The sequence below is a fragment of the Cicer arietinum genome, chromosome 3, assembly GCF_000331145.2.
Source record: "Cicer arietinum cultivar CDC Frontier isolate Library 1 chromosome 3, Cicar.CDCFrontier_v2.0, whole genome shotgun sequence".
NCBI lineage: Eukaryota > Viridiplantae > Streptophyta > Magnoliopsida > Fabales > Fabaceae > Cicer > Cicer arietinum.
This window is the reverse complement of record NC_021162.2, coordinates 58,966,904-58,986,206: the sequence shown is the minus strand read 5'-3', so window position 1 is coordinate 58,986,206 and position 19,303 is coordinate 58,966,904. Positions and strand designations below refer to the sequence as shown.

The window sequence follows — 19,303 nt, the reverse complement described above, 5'->3', positions numbered from 1 at the left end:
GAAAAAACATATTAAGAGAAATTAAAATAACACGGTTAAACACAAGATTTTTCACATTAAAATTGGAGCAAAAATTGTAATTATTGTGTAATGATAACCAAAGAATAACATTACGTGAACATTTTTTACAACACAAAGACTTATAATCTTAAGGTACCCACATTCTGCAAAACAAATATTTGAATTAAATCTTATAAATACTATAACACTTAAGTGCATAAGAGAAAAGAAGAAAATCATATACAAATTTAATGTGTCTTTGAATGATACATTTTATAATGAAGAAATGTGAGATTTATTAACTCCAAATCAATGATGAATTTTACTTTATTCAACCGTCAAATTAAAAGTTCTGATTAAGTAGATTAACTCCACACATTTTTATAAAATTTTAAAATTATTTAATACTTCATTAAATAATTTCAAATGAATGTATAGTAAGATTTTAAAAAATATAAGTAAATATCGATGGTTAGATAATATAGCTATGAATTTTGGATTTCTATAAAATTTTGTGTGTTTAATCGTTAATATATTACGTCAATAATTCACGATTTGAATAATAAAATTCATCAACTATATTAAATTATTTAATGGAGTAACTCATCACATAATTATTTCTAGAATTAAAAAATCTTCACTTATATATATATATATATATAGTTGGCATGTCGGATACATATTGTCTCCACCCGCAAACCAATCATGCGCCTACTAAACCAATGTCATTAATATGCACATATAAATGTACATGAAATAGAAGAGAGAGACAAGAGATATATTTAAAAGAGATTAGGAAAATGGTTAGAGAAAATGAAGATTTTTATATATGAATTAAATAAATGTAAATGTAAATGTATGAGATTAGGAAAAGAAATAAATATATAATATAGTATATATGAATAAATGCCACGCATAAATTGTGAAAGAGAGAGAGAGAATTGAATGGAAGCCCGTGAACAAAGTGCTTGGAGGGAAGTGTGTGTAACGGCCCCCCAAATACTTGTCTTTGACGCATTTGGATGATTCATCATTATCATGGAATGGAATGAAGTTGATTCTTTAAACTTTCAAGGCCTCATCTATGCATGCTTCTCTAACCGCGTTAATTAAGTCCCCACTAAAACAATTATATATATTTCGAATAAATTTATTAAGTTCAATGTCTCCTTCTTTGTGTGTCGATTAATGCATCGTAAACTACCAATCTAATATATTTGTTAGTGCTTGTTATTACCATATTTATGACATTACTCTTTATGTTTATATCTCTCAAAATGTTAAACGGGTTTTGAATGTAGACCAAAACATTTTTCTAAAATATTTTGTAACATAATTTAGATTGTCCGCTAGTTCCATTAACTAATTTAACTCGGATTCAAAACAAATCATTCTTTGATTGGATATTTTAACGAAAAATTATAGGAAGTCCAAATCACAAGATGAGCCACGCCTATACTACAATTCCCCTTGATGATGGTAATTAAGAGGAAATTTCCGTCATATCATTCTTTATTTATCAAGATAACGATGAATTAAGATGGCCCCATTGAGAATAATTATTTAATTTTCATAGACATGAACAACGAGTTATATTAATTTGGAGCATATATATTAGAAGTAGCCCATGTTTGTCTTATATTAATCTTGAATTTCACATTATTGTTAACAATAATTTGAAAGATATTTTTTCTTATAATATTTGATATTTTCAATAAGAAATATGATTGATTTTTTTAGTATAGATTTTGTTGATGTCTATAGGTGTTTAGTGTACTCTTATTTTTTTTACTATGGTTTAATCCCTATTTTTTTGTGTAAGATTTTTAATTAGATAATATTTTATATCCTGGAGGATTGCTTTCTTAGATTTTGGTATAATTCCTCCAAATATTTTGTATTTTTATTTATTTATAATAAGCTTAATTGCAGTTTTGGTCGCTATATTTTAGTTTAATCGCAAAAGTAGTCTCTCATTTTATTTCTCCTCAGTTTTGGTCCTCAAACAGAATTTTGATCCAAAACTTGATGAAGTTTCATTTTTCAAGTCACACCACACCATTTATAATAATAGATTTCAGGTACAATTGTTGCACCATGAGATCTTGCGGCATTGTGTGACTTAGATAAACGAAAAAAAATAAAATTTTATCAAGTTTTGAACTAAAATTCTGTTGGGACTAAAATTGGGGAGAAATAAAATGGAAGGACTATTTTTACAGCTAAAATATGAGAACCAAAACTCCAATTAAACCTTTATAATATATTTAAAGTGTCGTTATAAATGATAAGTAATTAATTTGTGATGTCTACTTAATTAGTGGAAATATCTAATTAATCATGCGATGCATAGCAGTCTATTTTTTAAATAAATAAAAATTATTTTAAATAAAACGATTGATTTAATTATCAATGAAAAAATAAAGTTATCAATGAAAGTGAATTTATTTAGTTAGTAACAAATTGACTCATGATTCATCATAGTATCAGTTCAAATTTCGTTGTAAGAAAGACGACCTGGTTGATAGGTGCATTTAAGTATCCTTATTTATGCTTAGATTGAGACTTTCTCAAATTCAGTTGACCCCTTAATTTCTAACTCAACTAATTTTTATTTTTTTTTATATATATATATATATATAATTGTTTGATGAAATTTAAAAGTAGGCTCTAAAAAAAGTTAGATTTAATTGTATTTTTAATTTTTATTTATTTACGAAATTGATTTCTTTATTAAATTTTAATAGATTTGATTTCTTTTTTATATTTTTAACTAAAAAGTAATAATATAATATATTTTAAATTACGTAATATATTATACAATTATTTTGAATAATTAGTATTTATGAAATTGCCATAAAATTTTGTAAAATATCAATTTTCATTTTAAAAATTATTAATTTTTATAATTTAATTAATAATAGAGGAACCCTTATATGTATCATCTCGGAATTAGTTGAATCTGCATTTTTCGAATTAAATGATACGTTGTTCTATCATTCATTGTCTCTGAATATGTATATGTTATTAATGATAGTGTATATAAATTATCTTTTTCACTTATGATTCACCTTTTGCATCATTTATGCAAGAAGACAACAAGTAGGCATGTGAAGAGAATAACGAGGAAGTGATTAGCAATTTATCATGTCACAATGGATTTAGTAGAGTGATTTTTATTGTGTTTTGTTATATGACCGCCATTTTTGGTTGGTCTGGATTTATGATCGAATTTGAGATTATGTAGCATTAAGTTTAACTCTATTTCTAAAATATGTAATTTCTTTGTATGTTAGACCCATTGATAAAAATAGAACACATTATAAGATGCAAAAATGTGAGAGAGCTTAGGTGATGAAAAGAATATGAATGATTGCATATTGATGATGTTAATATTAATGAGACATTAGTATAATTGTATTGTGAAATTGTGGTTGATGTGGGGTCCGTAATTGAGAGAGTCCAAAAACAAAGGAAATGCCGCCAAGTTCACAATCTGTTGTATCTTAGTTGACGTGAGAGTTGTAAGTGACATTCAAGTTCACGGGCTACGTTCTACTTACACAACACAACATCTTCTTGTACACTTGTTATAGCTGGAATTTATCGTGTGTAAAACAACGCTTCTTTGTCTCTTTTCCTCACATGTTGGATCTACCCACCATTAATCGGAAGGCTTTTTTTTTACTAAAATTCATTCATTTAAAATCGCTAGATATTATATATCATTTGTGTTTTATCCAAGACCGCTAATATGGGTGGTAAGTCCTCTTGTTGAAAAAGTATATTACCAATTACCAATAAAAATTTGAAATGGAAAAAAATTCATCTTTAATTTCATCTCCAAGTATTAGAGATGCAAAATTGAAGATCAATTTCATTTCTAATTATATTTCAAAAAAAAAAGTATACTATCGTTTTTCAATAGACAAATATTATTAACCAAGGTTGGAATCTTTAACCAAGGTTGATTTGGGATTGAATTTTGTGGTCCTTGCTTAATTAACAATATTGTTAAACATCTATGAGCTAATTATGTTAGGCCAGGTTTGGCAAAAAGCACATGCTACTACTTCATATGTGACTAGAAATTAATTAGAAAGGAGGTGAGAATTAATTCATCAAGATTGGTTGTTTTTTGTTTATGTTTTTTTATAAAATTTAATTTGTTGCTCAATGATGTGGATAGCAAAATTTCAAGTGAACAATGAGTGTGTCTATCATGGTACTGTACCGTTTACCACATAACAAGTATTTGGTATTGGTGTTTAGCCGTGGAATCATGTGTAATTTGGATACCATATCATGCAAACATATTATTCGCCAAAATAAAACTAAAAAAATCATACAAACACACTATGTTATTTATTATGAATCATAATATGTCGTCTATATAGCTTCACTCAATCTATTATGTTATTTAGTTTTTACTTGGTTATTACCCATTTCGTTTTATAATTAGTATCGTCACATATTAAAAGAAATCATTATAAATAAAAATAATTTTTTTTATTAAATTATCCTTATTAATATTTTTATATACTTTTCACTGTCATAAATGGGTTTTATTTTTACAATACCCTCTTTTTGAAAAAAAAACACCAAAATACCCCATTTGAAAAAAATATACCAAGATGTCCCATTTTTTTTTTCTTTACTTACAAGTCGCCATTTGGAATGGCGACTTCCTTAAGAAGTCCGAGTTTCAAATGGCGACTTCCTACTTGATTTTTAAAAAAAGGGACATTTTGGTATATTTTTTTCAAATGGGGGTATTTTGGTGTTTTTTTTTCAAAAAGGGGGTACTAAAAAAAAAGACCCTCATAAATGTAAGGTGGAAGAAAGTATTTTGAAATTAATACATATAGTATTAATTTGAGATGTATAATTAAAAAATAATAATAATTATTATTAATGTTATATTAAAAATTAAAAATGACATTTATTTTAAGATAATTTTTTTATTTAAATAATATTTATTATGAGATAAAGAGAGTACATATTCTTATTAGATAAATCTTATGTACATGCACCTTTCTTGCACCGTTGTAAGTAGCTTTTTTAGTTTATAGGTAACTTGATACACTCTAAAAAACTCGAGTATATTCTCTACAAAATCATCACATAAACGTAGTAGAAATATTTTCTTGCATTAAGAGATAAAACAGAAGGCATGATTTAAAACACAAAATGAGAATAGATGCTAATGGTTATTGTTCTTATTATTTCAGCCTTTTATAAATCCTGTTGGTCTTTTCTATTTAGAGCTATTTAGTTACCTTTTACTCAATTTGGAAGTGTACTTTGGTCAAGAACTTTAAATTATTAAGATATTTAAACAGTAAAGTTAGTCCGAGGTAATTGTTGTTAAATTAAAATATGATGATGTATACTAATAATATTATTAGAAAATTTGTTAAAGATATAAAATAAATAAATTTTGTATTGAAAATAACAAATTTTTAATACACTTTTAATGGAATATTTTTATTTTTAAATACTTAAAAAGCATCCCAATTAGTATTTCTTTAATTTTATGATTAATCTCGTCCAAAAATATATTTTCTATTATGTGTACAATTAGAAGAAAATAATTCGCATAAGTTTTTAAGAAATGAAAGTGGTGGAGAAAGCAACACTAACCAATGCATGGGCTAAATTGAGGCCCATAGTTTCTTCAGGCCCTAAACTCCTAAGATTGACATACAGATGAAATATTTCCCTTCCCATTCTTCAATTTGATTGAATATTTATCTGTGTACAATATTCCAATGTGACAGTAGGTTTTCCAATAAACAAATTAGATAATTTTTCTTTTACTTAGAAAAGTTTCAGCCTTTATATGAAACACCAACGCAAACACATATTAAAACAAACACATATGTCAGAATCTAATATCAGCATATTTTAGATATCAGATACACCTTTAATATAAAGTTTTAATATTATATTAGTTCAATAAGAAAATCAAATTCAAATTAATTACTCTAAAAAAGTTCACATTTCTGTTTTCATCACTTATAGATAAAGCTTTGTATAAGCTACAAATAAGCAGCATTTTCAATTAGTTGGATGATCTATGAATGTCAATCTCAACCAAAATTATGTATACATGTCAAAATAAATCATTTCTATATCTTTTTTCTTTCTTTATTTTTCCACAAATGAATTCAAAAGTTAAACCTGAACTTAACTTCCTCATGAAGTTCTTGATCATGAATTCAAGCTATGACTTCTCCTTTTGATCAACCAATAACCAAAACCTCCAACAAGAATCAAAATAATAAAACCATCAAAAACTCCTACTACTACAAATATCCATCTTTTCACATTATGCTTCTCATCATATCTACCACTTCCCTTTGGAACTTTAACCATATAACTAAATCCTGTTCCTTCATCTACCTGTTTGAGACCAAGGACTAGTCTATAAAGATAACATTCGGCCGCGGCCGCGCTCGCGTTCCTAATATACAAAGCAGCAGCACATTTACAGTCCTGTAAGCATAAATCAGAGCACGTTCCACGGCTAACATTGATGATTTCAGTAACACCTTTGAGCACACTATTTACATTATCAATTTCCAACATTTCTGCTTCTATACCGCCACAAAACCCTCCAGAAAATCCTTCATTACAATCAGAACTACTACCCTTTCTGTCATCATTTGTAAAAAGCTGAATGCATGAACATGTATTGGAAAATGTACATATACCATAAGGTTTACAAGAAATTGGAAGATCACATGTTCTGTTAAGTGCTTGAAATGAAGCCTCAAACTTTGATTTCTCAGATGAGTAGTAATAAAGTCCAAAATTTCCTGTTTCATTTTTCAGTGCTAAAAACTTTATTGGATGAATACTTTGAGATGGAATTTGTGCTATTTTCTTGTACTTGACATCAAAAAATAACAACCCTTTTGAACTTAGCTTAATATATGTAATACTTCTATTCATAGAAGGTTGAAATTCCCAATAAGAATATTTCAACTTACCAGAGTTCACATATAGAGCAACCTTATTGTTTTCAATTTCAAAAGAGTAGAACAAGCTTGAGTTGGTTCGCGACGATGTCAATCGAGTTGCGATGTCGAGTTGCTGGCTTCTGAGCATTACATCAGTTGGAAAGTTGAAACTTTGCCATTTTATATTGTTGAGTTCATCTAAAAGCACAAGGTTGCCTGTCTTCAGGATTTGTAATCTCTGCATCAAATGAGTCAATGCAACATACCATGTATTAGATTCTGTGCAATGCAGCTTAATTGAGTATCTATAGACAACATTAGTTACATAGATTTTCATTTATATTATGACATTTCAATCAATAAGTTGTTTTTAGCTTATCAAGATAGATTATAAAAGCAGTCTATAGTTTATATTTATTTTATCTATTAGTATAATCACTCATGAGGCTCAAACTGTTTTTATGAAAATAGTTTATGACATATTTGATAAGCTTTGATAATAGCTTATGCAAACTTCATATAACTTATAACAAGTCATCTTGACTTAATTTTACCTTTTGTTATTAGAAATTACTTATACATAAACACTTGTATAATACACACTTATACTATAAGCACTTAATTAAGCTACAGTATATCTATAATCCTATGAATCATTGATACAAACATAAACATCAACAATGACAATTATTTAAGAAAAAAAGAATAATTGCAAGAGTATAAGTCTGTGCAGTGACAATGTCAAGCCATGTAGTACGGACATGTGTCGAAGACCAATACACCTTCAACATGAAGTGTTAGTATATTTATAATCTAAGCATAATATAATACAGGTAACACTAATGGCTAATATATGGGGCTAAAGATTTTACCTTCACACCTTGTTCTGAAGTCCCAGTTTTCCATCCAACTTTTTCATTAGGACCTTTAAGCCTTAAATCACCATCCATAGTAAACTCTACCAAGCATTTCTCAGTAACATAAAACTTGGAGTAATGACCAGAATCCCAAACCTTAACATCACCAACAAAAACTCGCAATGAGCATGAATATTTCCCATTAACACCTTCAATGCTCAATGCAACTCTGAAATTTGGTTCTGTCTCATTAGTCTCCATAAAAAAACCACTTCCTATGAAACCAACATCATACTTCATAGGAACTACAACCATAAATTTGTATCCAACACCAACATCAGATTCAGAAAATGCAAAATAATTGAACAGAAGAACAAAGAAAAGGAAAGGGAAAAAAAGCTTCATTAGTAGCAACAAGTTTTGTTTTTTCTTTTTTAGAATAAATATTTGATGTATTTGAGAAATGGGTTTTGAATATTGTGGTAAGCATGATTAAAGAAACTATGTAAGACCCACCTCACACTCTCAAAAAGGTTTTTAGCTTTCATGTTGTTGTTAACTTTGGCTTAAAAAATTTGCAAATGAATCAATACACGATGTTATTCATATCAACATTTTTTTTGTTAATCATATCAACTTTTTTTTTATTCATATTAACTTTATGATGGAGTTATTAGAAATTTGAAAAATAAAAGTAACGCACCACTAAGATTGTTGAACACTGACTACTCCATGTGAGAGTTTTTTATGTGAGTAAATAAATGACATTGATGTTAGTTTTTTTATTTGAATTTTAGGTATAGCATTAATGAAATTTCTAATTTTGTAACTTTGATGTTATCGAATTTCCTTTAAAAGAATTGAGCATTTAAAAGCCCTGCCCCAAATTAATTAATTCTTAACCTTTGATTTTTGCTGTCATGAAATTTTTAAGCTGCTAATCATTGTTGTCTCATATTAAAGAAAAAGTCATATTTTTGTTTATAAAAGAAAAGTTTTATTTAAGTACATTTGTTAAGCAATTAAAAATAAAAGTTTTACATTAAAATTCATCACAACTTAGATTTTCAATGAGTTGGAATATACACTTTTCAAATTATATTTAACTAGTTTGTAACCCGTGCAGCCGCACGGAAATAATGATTTTAATAAATAAATGTTTATATTTTATATATATATATATATATATATATCAAATTTCATAAATTTTATTGACATTAAAAAAATAAGTTGACTTCAAAAAAATAATTTACAATAAAAAAATTAAAAAAAAAACTACTTTCTTATAAGCTCAATGTTATTGATAAAAAATATAATTCTAACACCACTCTTTAATCTTACTCAAATGATGATGTCTTATTTTTGAATTCTACACATAATCTTTTTTCTTTCCAAAAAACTTATTATAAAGCAATACTTTTAATTTTAAACAAATAAAAACAATAATTATTAAAAAAAAATTAAATAATTAGATTAGATGAAATAATTTTTTTTTAAATAATAGACATGGACATATATAAAATAAGTAAATTAGTAAATGTAAAGATGAGTAAGTAACCTAATAATGAATTTTTATTTTTATTATTCAAAATATGTTATTTATATGAAATACATGACATTTAAGAATTAATATAAATTTTGCTGTATCAAGTGACAAAATATATTTTTTAGTACTACTCACAGAATGAATCGATGAAATGAATTATTTTTTTTAATTCATACATAAATTTTATATTTTCTTAAATAAATTATTATTTTTCTCTTCAATATTCTGGAAATTTAATTGAATTCATGTTAAGAAGTCTAAATAAATTTTATATTTACTTAAATAAATTATTATTTTTTATTTAATATATCTGTGTGCCAACACTATTATTAGACAACCTAAAATCAAAATTATTAGCACGTGCAGCAACTATTTGTGAGAGAATTTAAAATGAGAGTTATTAAGACAAATCTGGAATAGAAATATAAATATACAAATGTACAATTTATTGACTATTTATGAGTGAATTTAAAATCGGAATTATTAAGACAAATCTTATATAAGAGGATAGAAATATACATATACAAATTTACAATTTTTTGAGACAAAATTAAGAAACATAAACAATACAAAATATATATATACATAACAAAATAGTAATCTTTTTATTGAACAAAATTTACCATTTAAGAAATTCGTGCGAACGTATACTCCAGAAAGTTGTTAGAAGCACGGACAAATACATAGTTCACCAGGAATATTAATCTCAAATCGAGAATATAAAAGCTCGCGAATGTCAGTACTATTTCCGTTGCATAAAAGTTTTGTTTGACATTGAGGAGATCAAGACAGAAACCACATTCGCACAACTCTAACAACCAAATTTCATGACTCATTTATTGGATAAAGATGAATAAGAAAGTTTTGGTAAAGAAAATTTAAAAAATGAATTGTATATACCAAGATAATATGAATGATATTTATAACGAAGACACAAGAAATGAGAGAGTATTGAAGAGAGACGGTTTACGCAGCACAGGAATTAAGAAAGAAAGTACGAGGGAATTAAAAGAATTCGTAAAGTAAAATAAATTAATTTGAAACTGTGGTCGCTAAAGTAGTGTTTAAAAAACAATTCCAAAAAGTGTCACGTCGTGGTGAGTGTAATTGAACGTATTTTGCTGTTATTCTTTTTCTTTTCTAACTGACCACTAAATTCTCAACGGTGAAACGTAAGTAGTGGTGTAGTGTATTTTATTTTTAATTAATTCTTTTATTTTTTAATTGGCCACTAACTTTTCAACTGACGCATGTACAAAGTCGTGTAACATAAATTTAATTTTATTCCAAAAAAAATATTATTTCAAACTTGATATCTTCATAACCCTCTATTTAGCTGACACGTGTCAAACTTTCTAAATTATCATCTTTGCTTTATTATATCGTATAGATAGATTTGAATTGACGGTTGCTAAAGTAGTGTTTTAAAAATAATTACCTTTCAATTGGCCACTCAATTCTCAACCGTAAAATGTGAAATGTCAGGTGGTGCATTTGATTTTATTTTTAATTTATTTTCTTATTTTTTTAATTGGTCATTCACTTCTGCATTTCTCATGTAATGGAAGTTTTATTTTTTTCTTAAAAAGAATCTTTTATTTTTAATTTATTTTTCTTATTTTTTAATTGACCATTAACTTCTCATGACACATAGAAAAAACTGTTAAGTCGTGGTGTATTGTATTTTATTTTTAATTTTTTAATTGATCATTAAATTCTCAACGGATGTATCGTGGACAAAGATCGTGATGTAACAGATGTTTTTATGCTTTTTTTTACAAAAAAAAACTTTTTATTTTTAATTCATTCCTTTTATTTTTTAATTGGCTCACGTATTATTTCTATTAATAGAAACTTGATATTTTCTTAAAACTCTAGTTTGTTGACACGTGTCAAAATTGCCAGTTTATCATGTTTGCTTTATTATAATGTATAGATTTATTAACAACTGCTCACATCTCTTTGGGGTACTTATTATTTCTTTAAAAAAAACATATTTTTATATAATTGTTATTACAGACAAATCAAGTAATTAACTTTAATAAATTTTAATTAAAGATAAATTTTAGAAGAAAACTTGAGTTTAGTTTGAATCTTGCCTGAAACAAGAGGGATAAAATAAAATAATTGTTAGTGATGATAAACTTTTTTAAACTGAATTAGTAACGGATATTGTTAAATGGGTGAATAATAGAAACAGTTTACAAAAAAAATTGACCGATTTAATTATATATATATATATATATATATATATATATATATATCAAAATTTAAAAATTATTATTATTAAATAATATGCAAATTTGAATGTCATGCAATTATTCTTCTACTAATTAAATACTGTTTTTAAAATTTAATTTAACTGATAATATCGACATGTGTATTAATTATTGTGGAATTTATAATATTTAAATACATTGTGCATTACACTAATCACTTGAACCCGCTGATGATATCTTGAGGCATTTTAATAGCCAATTTAAGTTTATTAGAATTAGACAATTGGTAAAAAAAATTAACTCTTAACATAAAGTATAAATTTATTTCTTGTATTAGTTTCTTAAAAGTAACATTTATTGAGGAACAAATGGTCTGATGAGAGTTGGAGATGCTCGTAACAAAGAAAAATTGAAGATGCTATAGTTAGCATACATAGACTCTAACTATCCTTATAAACTCTATCATACAAAAAGAAATTGTAGCAGTATTGTATTGTCCTAATTTATCTTCCATATGTGTATACTAAAAAATTATTTTCTTTAAAAGATACAGGGTAAAAATAATTAAATAATTAGACCAAAGATAAATTATTTGACTCAATATTAAATTAAAACTATTTCAATATTAAAAATTATTTAATATTGAGTCTAATTAATAAAACTATTTCAATATTGAGATATTGAGTTTAATTAATAAAACTATTAAAAATATTCAATTATTGAGTCTAATTAATAAAACTATTTCAATATTAATAAGATAAATTATTTAACTCAATTATTTAACCAAAACTAATCATTTAAGTTTCGACTAAAGATTAAATTATTTGAGAAAATTTAAATTTATATTGAAATAGTTGTATATTAATTAAACTTTACTTACTTATGTATTGTATTTATATATCTTTTTTTAAAATTAAAATATTAAAATATATATATATATATTATTCAAATATAAATAAAAATATATAATAAAATTAATATATTTAATTTAAAAATAAATTAATTTATTTTAATTTATTCTAATTTATTTTAATTTATTTTGATTATATGTGATATAGAAGAGAGTAGTGAAAAAAGGCTTTTGTACTGAATATTTAACTAAATTAAAGTCATATACATTATGTTATTGAAATACTGGTAGATGATGATTTATGTGGGGTTGAGTTTTGAAAGTGCGTTATATTTAAGGGGTTGAATTGACTTTGAGCGTGGGTGACCGAGATCTCACGTGGGACCCTCTCCATCAAATTCTGTTTGATTCAATTGAGTGCCATTCTTAGTGGGCATACAAATTGCAAAGTGTCTTATGAGGTTTTTGAGTGGTGGGTTTAACAAAAAAAACTGTATCTTGTCGTGCATACATGACACGTGGACATGACTCTCTCGTGACACGTGTACCATTGCTCCTGCTGATGCTTCTCTTACGGTTGTGTGACATGTTAAGGTTCCATCTTCCAATTTCCAAACCTCCATGTGATGTGGTGATGTCAATGTTCTATTGCAATGCTTATGTCCTCTTTTCGATACTATTCTTGGATTGGATGAAACGACTTGCTACTATGTTTACTTTGTGAAAAAATTGGCTCATCCCATGCTATATGAATTATCATCTTTGAACTTCAAGGGAGATAATCCTATAAAATAATACATTTGTCTTTAAAAATCGGCTAAATTACAATCGTAGTCCCTTAACTTAATTTCAGGTAACGTTTTAGTTTTTTATCTTTTTTTTTTTTCGACTTGGTCCTTTATTTTAATTTTAAGTGACAATTTGATATTTTATGTTTTAAAATTTCAACAATGATGTCATTTTTTATACAAAAATTCAAAAAAAAATTCAATCAAAACTCATAAATTTAATTATATTCTTCAATATAATACAAATTTCATCAATTTTGTAACGCAAATCTTCAAATAAACTCATATTTTCATACTTTATTTGATATTTTTAGGAATAAATGACTAAATCGGGAAAAAAAAGATAAGGGACTAAAACGTTACCTGAAATTAAGTTAAAGTAATTTAACCTTAAATATAATATTTTATTAATTAAATTACTCGAGAATTAAGAAAATTAATAGAAATATCAAATTTGTTGGTAATTTATATTTTTTTTATAATTTTATATTTTTTAAATTTTAAGAGAGAAACAATAGGAATTTGTTTATTTTGTGAAAACGTCTTTTTGTTTTCATTTCTTAAAATTTATGTCAATTTGACTCATTAATAAGAAGATATTTTTTAAATGAACAATTGTTTATATTTCTAAAAACAGTAAATATATAAAAATAAAAATAAAAATAATTTTTATTATTTTTAAAATACATCTTCGTTAACTAACATTTAATTTTATTTTTATAATAATAATTTATTTTAAAAGTTTTTCATCAAAACTAAACTTTTATTAAAATGATTATATATTTTAGGACGAATGTAATAATCCCTTGTATAAAATTTGAAATATTGATTCAACTAATATTATAGATTTATCTATATGTCAAAATCTCCCCAATACAATAAATTTCTCATATAAGGCATTTATCTATTTTATATGTTCAAATCTGTCAAAAATCATGAAAATATCACTAAAAGTTATCACATAAATAGTAAAAGAGTCTTTTAAACTCTATTAGAAATGGTCAGTTTTTTCGTATAAATAGAGAAATATCTATTAAACTAGAGAGAGAGTAGTCATTATAAAGTTGGATTAAGTCAATAGTACATGGATAAAAAGTTTATACTAAAAGTCTAAGTTTATCACACTTAAAGAAAGTTCATAATATTTCTTACTTAAAAATATCTTTTATTTTTACTTTAAACTTTGGGATACACAATATTTAAAACGACCCAAAATTTACAACTATACGTCTATTTCTACTTCATGAAGAAGGTACACACACCCATGTTACCTTTTTCGAACTTCCCCTCCAATTTAAATAGAATGGGATGGAACAACTTTTCTCCATCTTATCCTTAAAATATATAAACAATAGATAGAACGATGAGATTCTTCTGTTCCACTCTATACCTCTACATCTCATTCCACTCTCCATTATATATCCAAATAACATAAATTATTAGCAATATAAAAGAACTACACTTTTCAATTTTTATATCTCAACATGTCAAGATGTGTAGCTAAGTGTCCTACAAACATGCGGTTAATCTAAGTGGTAAGGAATTCCAACATTTTAATTAAGTGGTTATCATTTAAACTTTAACTCTTTTATATGAATTTTTTTTTGGTAATTTTAATTTTTAAAATTAATAATAGTGTCTTATTATAATTTAAATATTTATATTTTTGTCAAATAAAGTATTATATTTATAATAAAAATAATAGAAACCGTTATCATAGAGAGTCAAACCATGAACATAAAATTTATAAAAGTTTTCGTTACTACTAAATCACTTTACAATTTGAAATAGTTAGCAAAACATTCATTATATACACTATATATTATAGATAAATAATATTGTATGTAAATCTACTTTTATCAGATAAGAAAATTTAAGAATGGTCGTAATTTTCCATCTCTAAGAAGATTTTTCTCAAATTTGAAGAGTAAAATTAATTGTTTTAGATGTTCAACAAATTTCGTGAAGTAGATTAAAAAAAATGCTATAAATTATAACAAAACTACCGTGATCAAACAGATTTTATAGTTTATAAGTTCATAAACTAGTTATAAACTAATTGATTTATCTTGCTAAACATACCATAAATTTTTTAATTGTCATAAATTCAAAATGAAAGAAGCGAAAATATGAACTTAAAAATCAAATTTCGAACTAATTTTTTATAGAGAAATTTTTTACAATGTTGTAAACATGTTTGAAAAAAAAAAATCATTTAAAAAATATATGTCGACATTTCAATATAGACTAAAATTACTTGCATAATAATTTTATAGGGACTAAAAAATGTTAATTTTTTTTACATGGACTTAAAATAAAATTTTAAATTTTAAAGGGACTAAAATTTACTTGACCTTAATTTTTTTTTAATAAGAAAATGTTATAAATGAAACGTTAGTTTCTCATATTTGAACATCAAGCCTCTTTATTATTATTTTTTGAGTGTCTTTTAATTCCCCAACCAAACTATCAATGTAAGACTATGATTGACAACTTAATTCCTTCAAATTCCACTATCTAAAGGAACCAATAATTGAATCTGAACCAAATCCAAAGCAAGTGAAACTCTTGTTTTAGGCCTCACAAAATAAGTATTTGTTAGTGGTATTTCTTTCCTCATCCCTAATATTTTAAAATACACAAAATATACATTTAAATTAATCAATTCCAACGTGTAAAATATTTCTGAATTAGTCATTTTAAGAAAAATAGAGCCTTTTGAGAAGACTCTAGGTGATATAAAAAATAAAATAAAAAATAAAATAACTTTTCATTTACTAGTTAGAAAAAAGCATCTAATCTAAGTTTTTGAATCCATACATTATAAGGCCTGCATGCATGGTGTCGTGAAAGATACAAAAATAAGAAATAAAAATGTACTCATATGGCCAATGGGCCAGTTGTTGAGTGAACTCACTATTCATTCTTGTTTTTTTTTTCAAAAAAACCTAGAAAAATTTCCCTTGTACCCCTACACTTTGCCTTGTACCCCCAAAAAAATTCGAAAATGCCAAAACTACCCTCAATTTTTTTTTTGCTATTTCAAAGAAAGTAAATGTAAATATTTTTTTCACCATTTTGTCATAAACTCAGCCGTAAAACAGAATTCCAGTAAGTTGCAGTTTTCCGGTAACTACCGGAATACTTGAAAGAAGATTTCTGGTACAGAGTAAAGTACCGGAAATGTTAAAACTGAGTTTTCCGGTACAGAGTATAGTACCGGAAATGTTAAAACTGACTTTTCCGGTACATAAGGGAAAAGTTGTGTACCGGAAATCTTGGTTGGCAAGTATTCCAAATATATTTTTGTGATTAATTATAATTATTTTATTTCAGATATTTGATTCAAGGGATACTGTTGTGAAATGGGCAAAAGAAATTGGTATAAAAAATAAAGTTACCGTTATTATCAGAAGATCAGATATAGAGACGGGTGAGAAAGGACGGAGAAATAAATTAATATTAGGTTGTGACAAAGGGGGAAAATACAAGTGTGCTGCTAGTTCTATTCGAAGTTCAACAAAAAAATGTGATTGTCCTTTCAAGCTTAGATCAAAACCATTAAAAGATGGTTCAGGATGGATAGTTAAAGTAATTTGTGGAATTCACAACCATGAATTACCTGATACTTTGGAGGGGCATGCATATGTTGGGCGCTTAAATGAAGAAGATAGAAAGCATGTTCATGAATTAACAAAATATAATGTTGCACCAAGACACATATTACTCTCATTGCAAGACCGATATAAGAGTAATGTTACTAAGATCTCACAAATATATAAACAGAGAAGTATCGTTCGATTGCGCGTGAGAGGTAATAGAACAGAGATGCAACATTTATTCAAGTTAATTGAAGATGCAAAATATGTGTGCTGGAATAGAAAGCGCGAAGACTCCGATGTTATGAGATATATTTTTTGGGCGCATCCAGATTCAGTGAAGTTGTTGAATTTGTTTCCGATTGTGTTGATTATGGACAGTACCTACAAAACCAATAAATACAGAATGCCATTACTTGAAATTGTTGGTATGACATCAACAGAGAAAACATTTGTAGTTGGATTTGCTTATTTGGAATGTGAGCGGGAAGAAAACTTTTGTTGGGCATTAGAGAGACTAAAAGATTTGTTTGTTACACAAAATAAATTCCCTCAAGTAATTGTGACAGACAGAGATCTTGCGTTAATGAATGCAGTTGGCATTGTGTTTCCACATGCTGTTAATTTACTTTGTCGATTTCATATCGAAAAAAATGTTGGAGCAAAATGCAAGCAATATGTCTTAAAGGATAGACAAGAGTCAATATTGAATATGTGGAAAGACATTATGTATTGTAGTAATGAAAAAGAGTATATGATGCGCTTGCATATGTTTGAACAATCATGTGTTGATACTAAAGTGTTTGTTGATTATGTCAAAGAAACTTGGTTGACTCCACATAAGGAAAGATTTGTTGAAGCATGGACAAATATAGTGATGCATTTGGGGAACACAACGACTAACAGGTATTTAATATAATTTTATTATATATTGTTGAATTGTATTATATTTTCTAATGTATCTGTAAAAAAAATTTACAGGGTTGAGTCAGCTCACTGGAAACTGAAGTTAATGTTAGAAAATAGCATGGGTGATTTGTGTAAATGTTGGGAGGCTATGAACAACATGATAAGGTTACAACATAAAAGAATCAGAGCCTCGTTTCAAAAAAGTTTTTATGATGAAGAGCATGAGCACAGAAATCCATTTTATCAGAGATTGAATACATTTGTATCAACAGAAGCTCAAAGACGTATTGCTGAAGAATACGACAAAGTTGAGTGGGTGGGTACTGACAAATCTATATGTGGGTGTTCTCTGAGAAGGACATACGGATTACCTTGTGCTTGTGAATTGGGACAATATAAATTAATGGGTGAACCAATTCCTCTAGATTCTGTGCATATTCAATGGAGAAAATTAAACATGGAATGTGAACTCACTCAAGACACAGAAGATGGATCAGAGTTGGATATGTCTACTGAGATGAATGCCTTATGGAAACGCTTTCGATCACTTGATGTTATTGGGAAACGAGTGTTGAAGAGTAAAGTGCGTGAACTTGCTTTTCCAAGTACAAGTTCAATATGTCCACCACCTGAAAAAGTCAAAACCAAAGGAAGAGTGAAGAAGAGTAAGGGTATGAAGCCAGATGGATATGATGTATATCGAGACCCTTCTTACTTTGAGCATGTTAATGCAACATATGGTGAAGATATTGGTTCCCAACCCTCTCAATCAAAGAAGAGACAAGCCTCTCAATCAAAGAAACACCCCTCTCAGTCATCTCATTCTTCAAAAAATTTGTTATTGACACAATTTCCTGATATTATTCAGCCATACATTGATGACATATTTGACGTGGCAGCTGATGGAAATTGTGGTTTTCGCGCTATTGCATTATTGCTTGGTTTCGGTGAAGAGTGTTGGTCTTTGGTCCGCAAGAGATTGGATCAAGAGATTGTTTCTCATGTAACTCCATATGATAGATTGTTCACAGGACGCATTAAAGAAGTAAGAGATTCGTTGATGATATCCGGCTTAGGTGTTCAACCCATGGATAAATGGTTGTCCATGCCTGATATGGGTTACGTGATAGCGACAACATATAATATTATTCTTGTCACGTTCGGTCTGACATTTTCAATGACTTTCTTTCCTATGAGGGGTTCACATTCCGGATCGACAAAAAATGATCGCATTTGTTGTATTGGTTTTGTTAATGGAAATCACTGGGTTCCGGTAATTATTTTCTTATACTTTTTTAAATTTTATTCTGATAATTTTGTCTTATATTTTGTTAATTTATTTAATTTTTGCAGTTAAAGATGAAAGATGGATTTCCAATGCCAGACATTGCACCAGGTTGGAAGCAATATCGTACCAATGAAGCAACTTCTTGGGCAATAGCATACACAGGCCGTCTACAACACTGGGGGTATTTATTAGGCCGGTTGTCACGTGTTACCCAAAATCCACCTACGGAACCCGTAGAGGCAATGTCTTTAGATGAACCTTAATGTTTTAAAATTGATACAA

The 19,303-nt window shown here is 27.0% G+C and overlaps 2 protein-coding genes across 2 annotated transcripts; one reads left to right on the top strand and one right to left on the bottom strand.

Moving 5' to 3' along the window:
- Positions 1–5,919: 5,919 nt before the first annotated feature.
- LOC101489270 (PAN domain-containing protein At5g03700) lies at positions 5,920–8,446 on the bottom strand. Its single transcript, XM_004492478.4, has 2 exons — positions 7,838–8,446; positions 5,920–7,203 (listed from the first exon to the last, which is right to left on the bottom strand). The coding sequence occupies exons 1-2, from the start codon at positions 8,225–8,227 to the stop codon at positions 6,214–6,216; spliced, it is 1,380 nt and encodes a 459-aa protein (XP_004492535.1). The 5' UTR covers positions 8,228–8,446; the 3' UTR covers positions 5,920–6,213.
- Positions 8,447–12,948: 4,502 nt separating this feature from the next.
- Positions 12,949–19,284, top strand: LOC140919835 (uncharacterized). Its single transcript, XM_073366493.1, has 5 exons — positions 12,949–13,068; positions 16,562–16,658; positions 17,012–17,039; positions 17,806–19,006; positions 19,087–19,284. The coding sequence occupies exons 1-5, from the start codon at positions 12,949–12,951 to the stop codon at positions 19,282–19,284; spliced, it is 1,644 nt and encodes a 547-aa protein (XP_073222594.1).
- Positions 19,285–19,303: the final 19 nt, after the last annotated feature.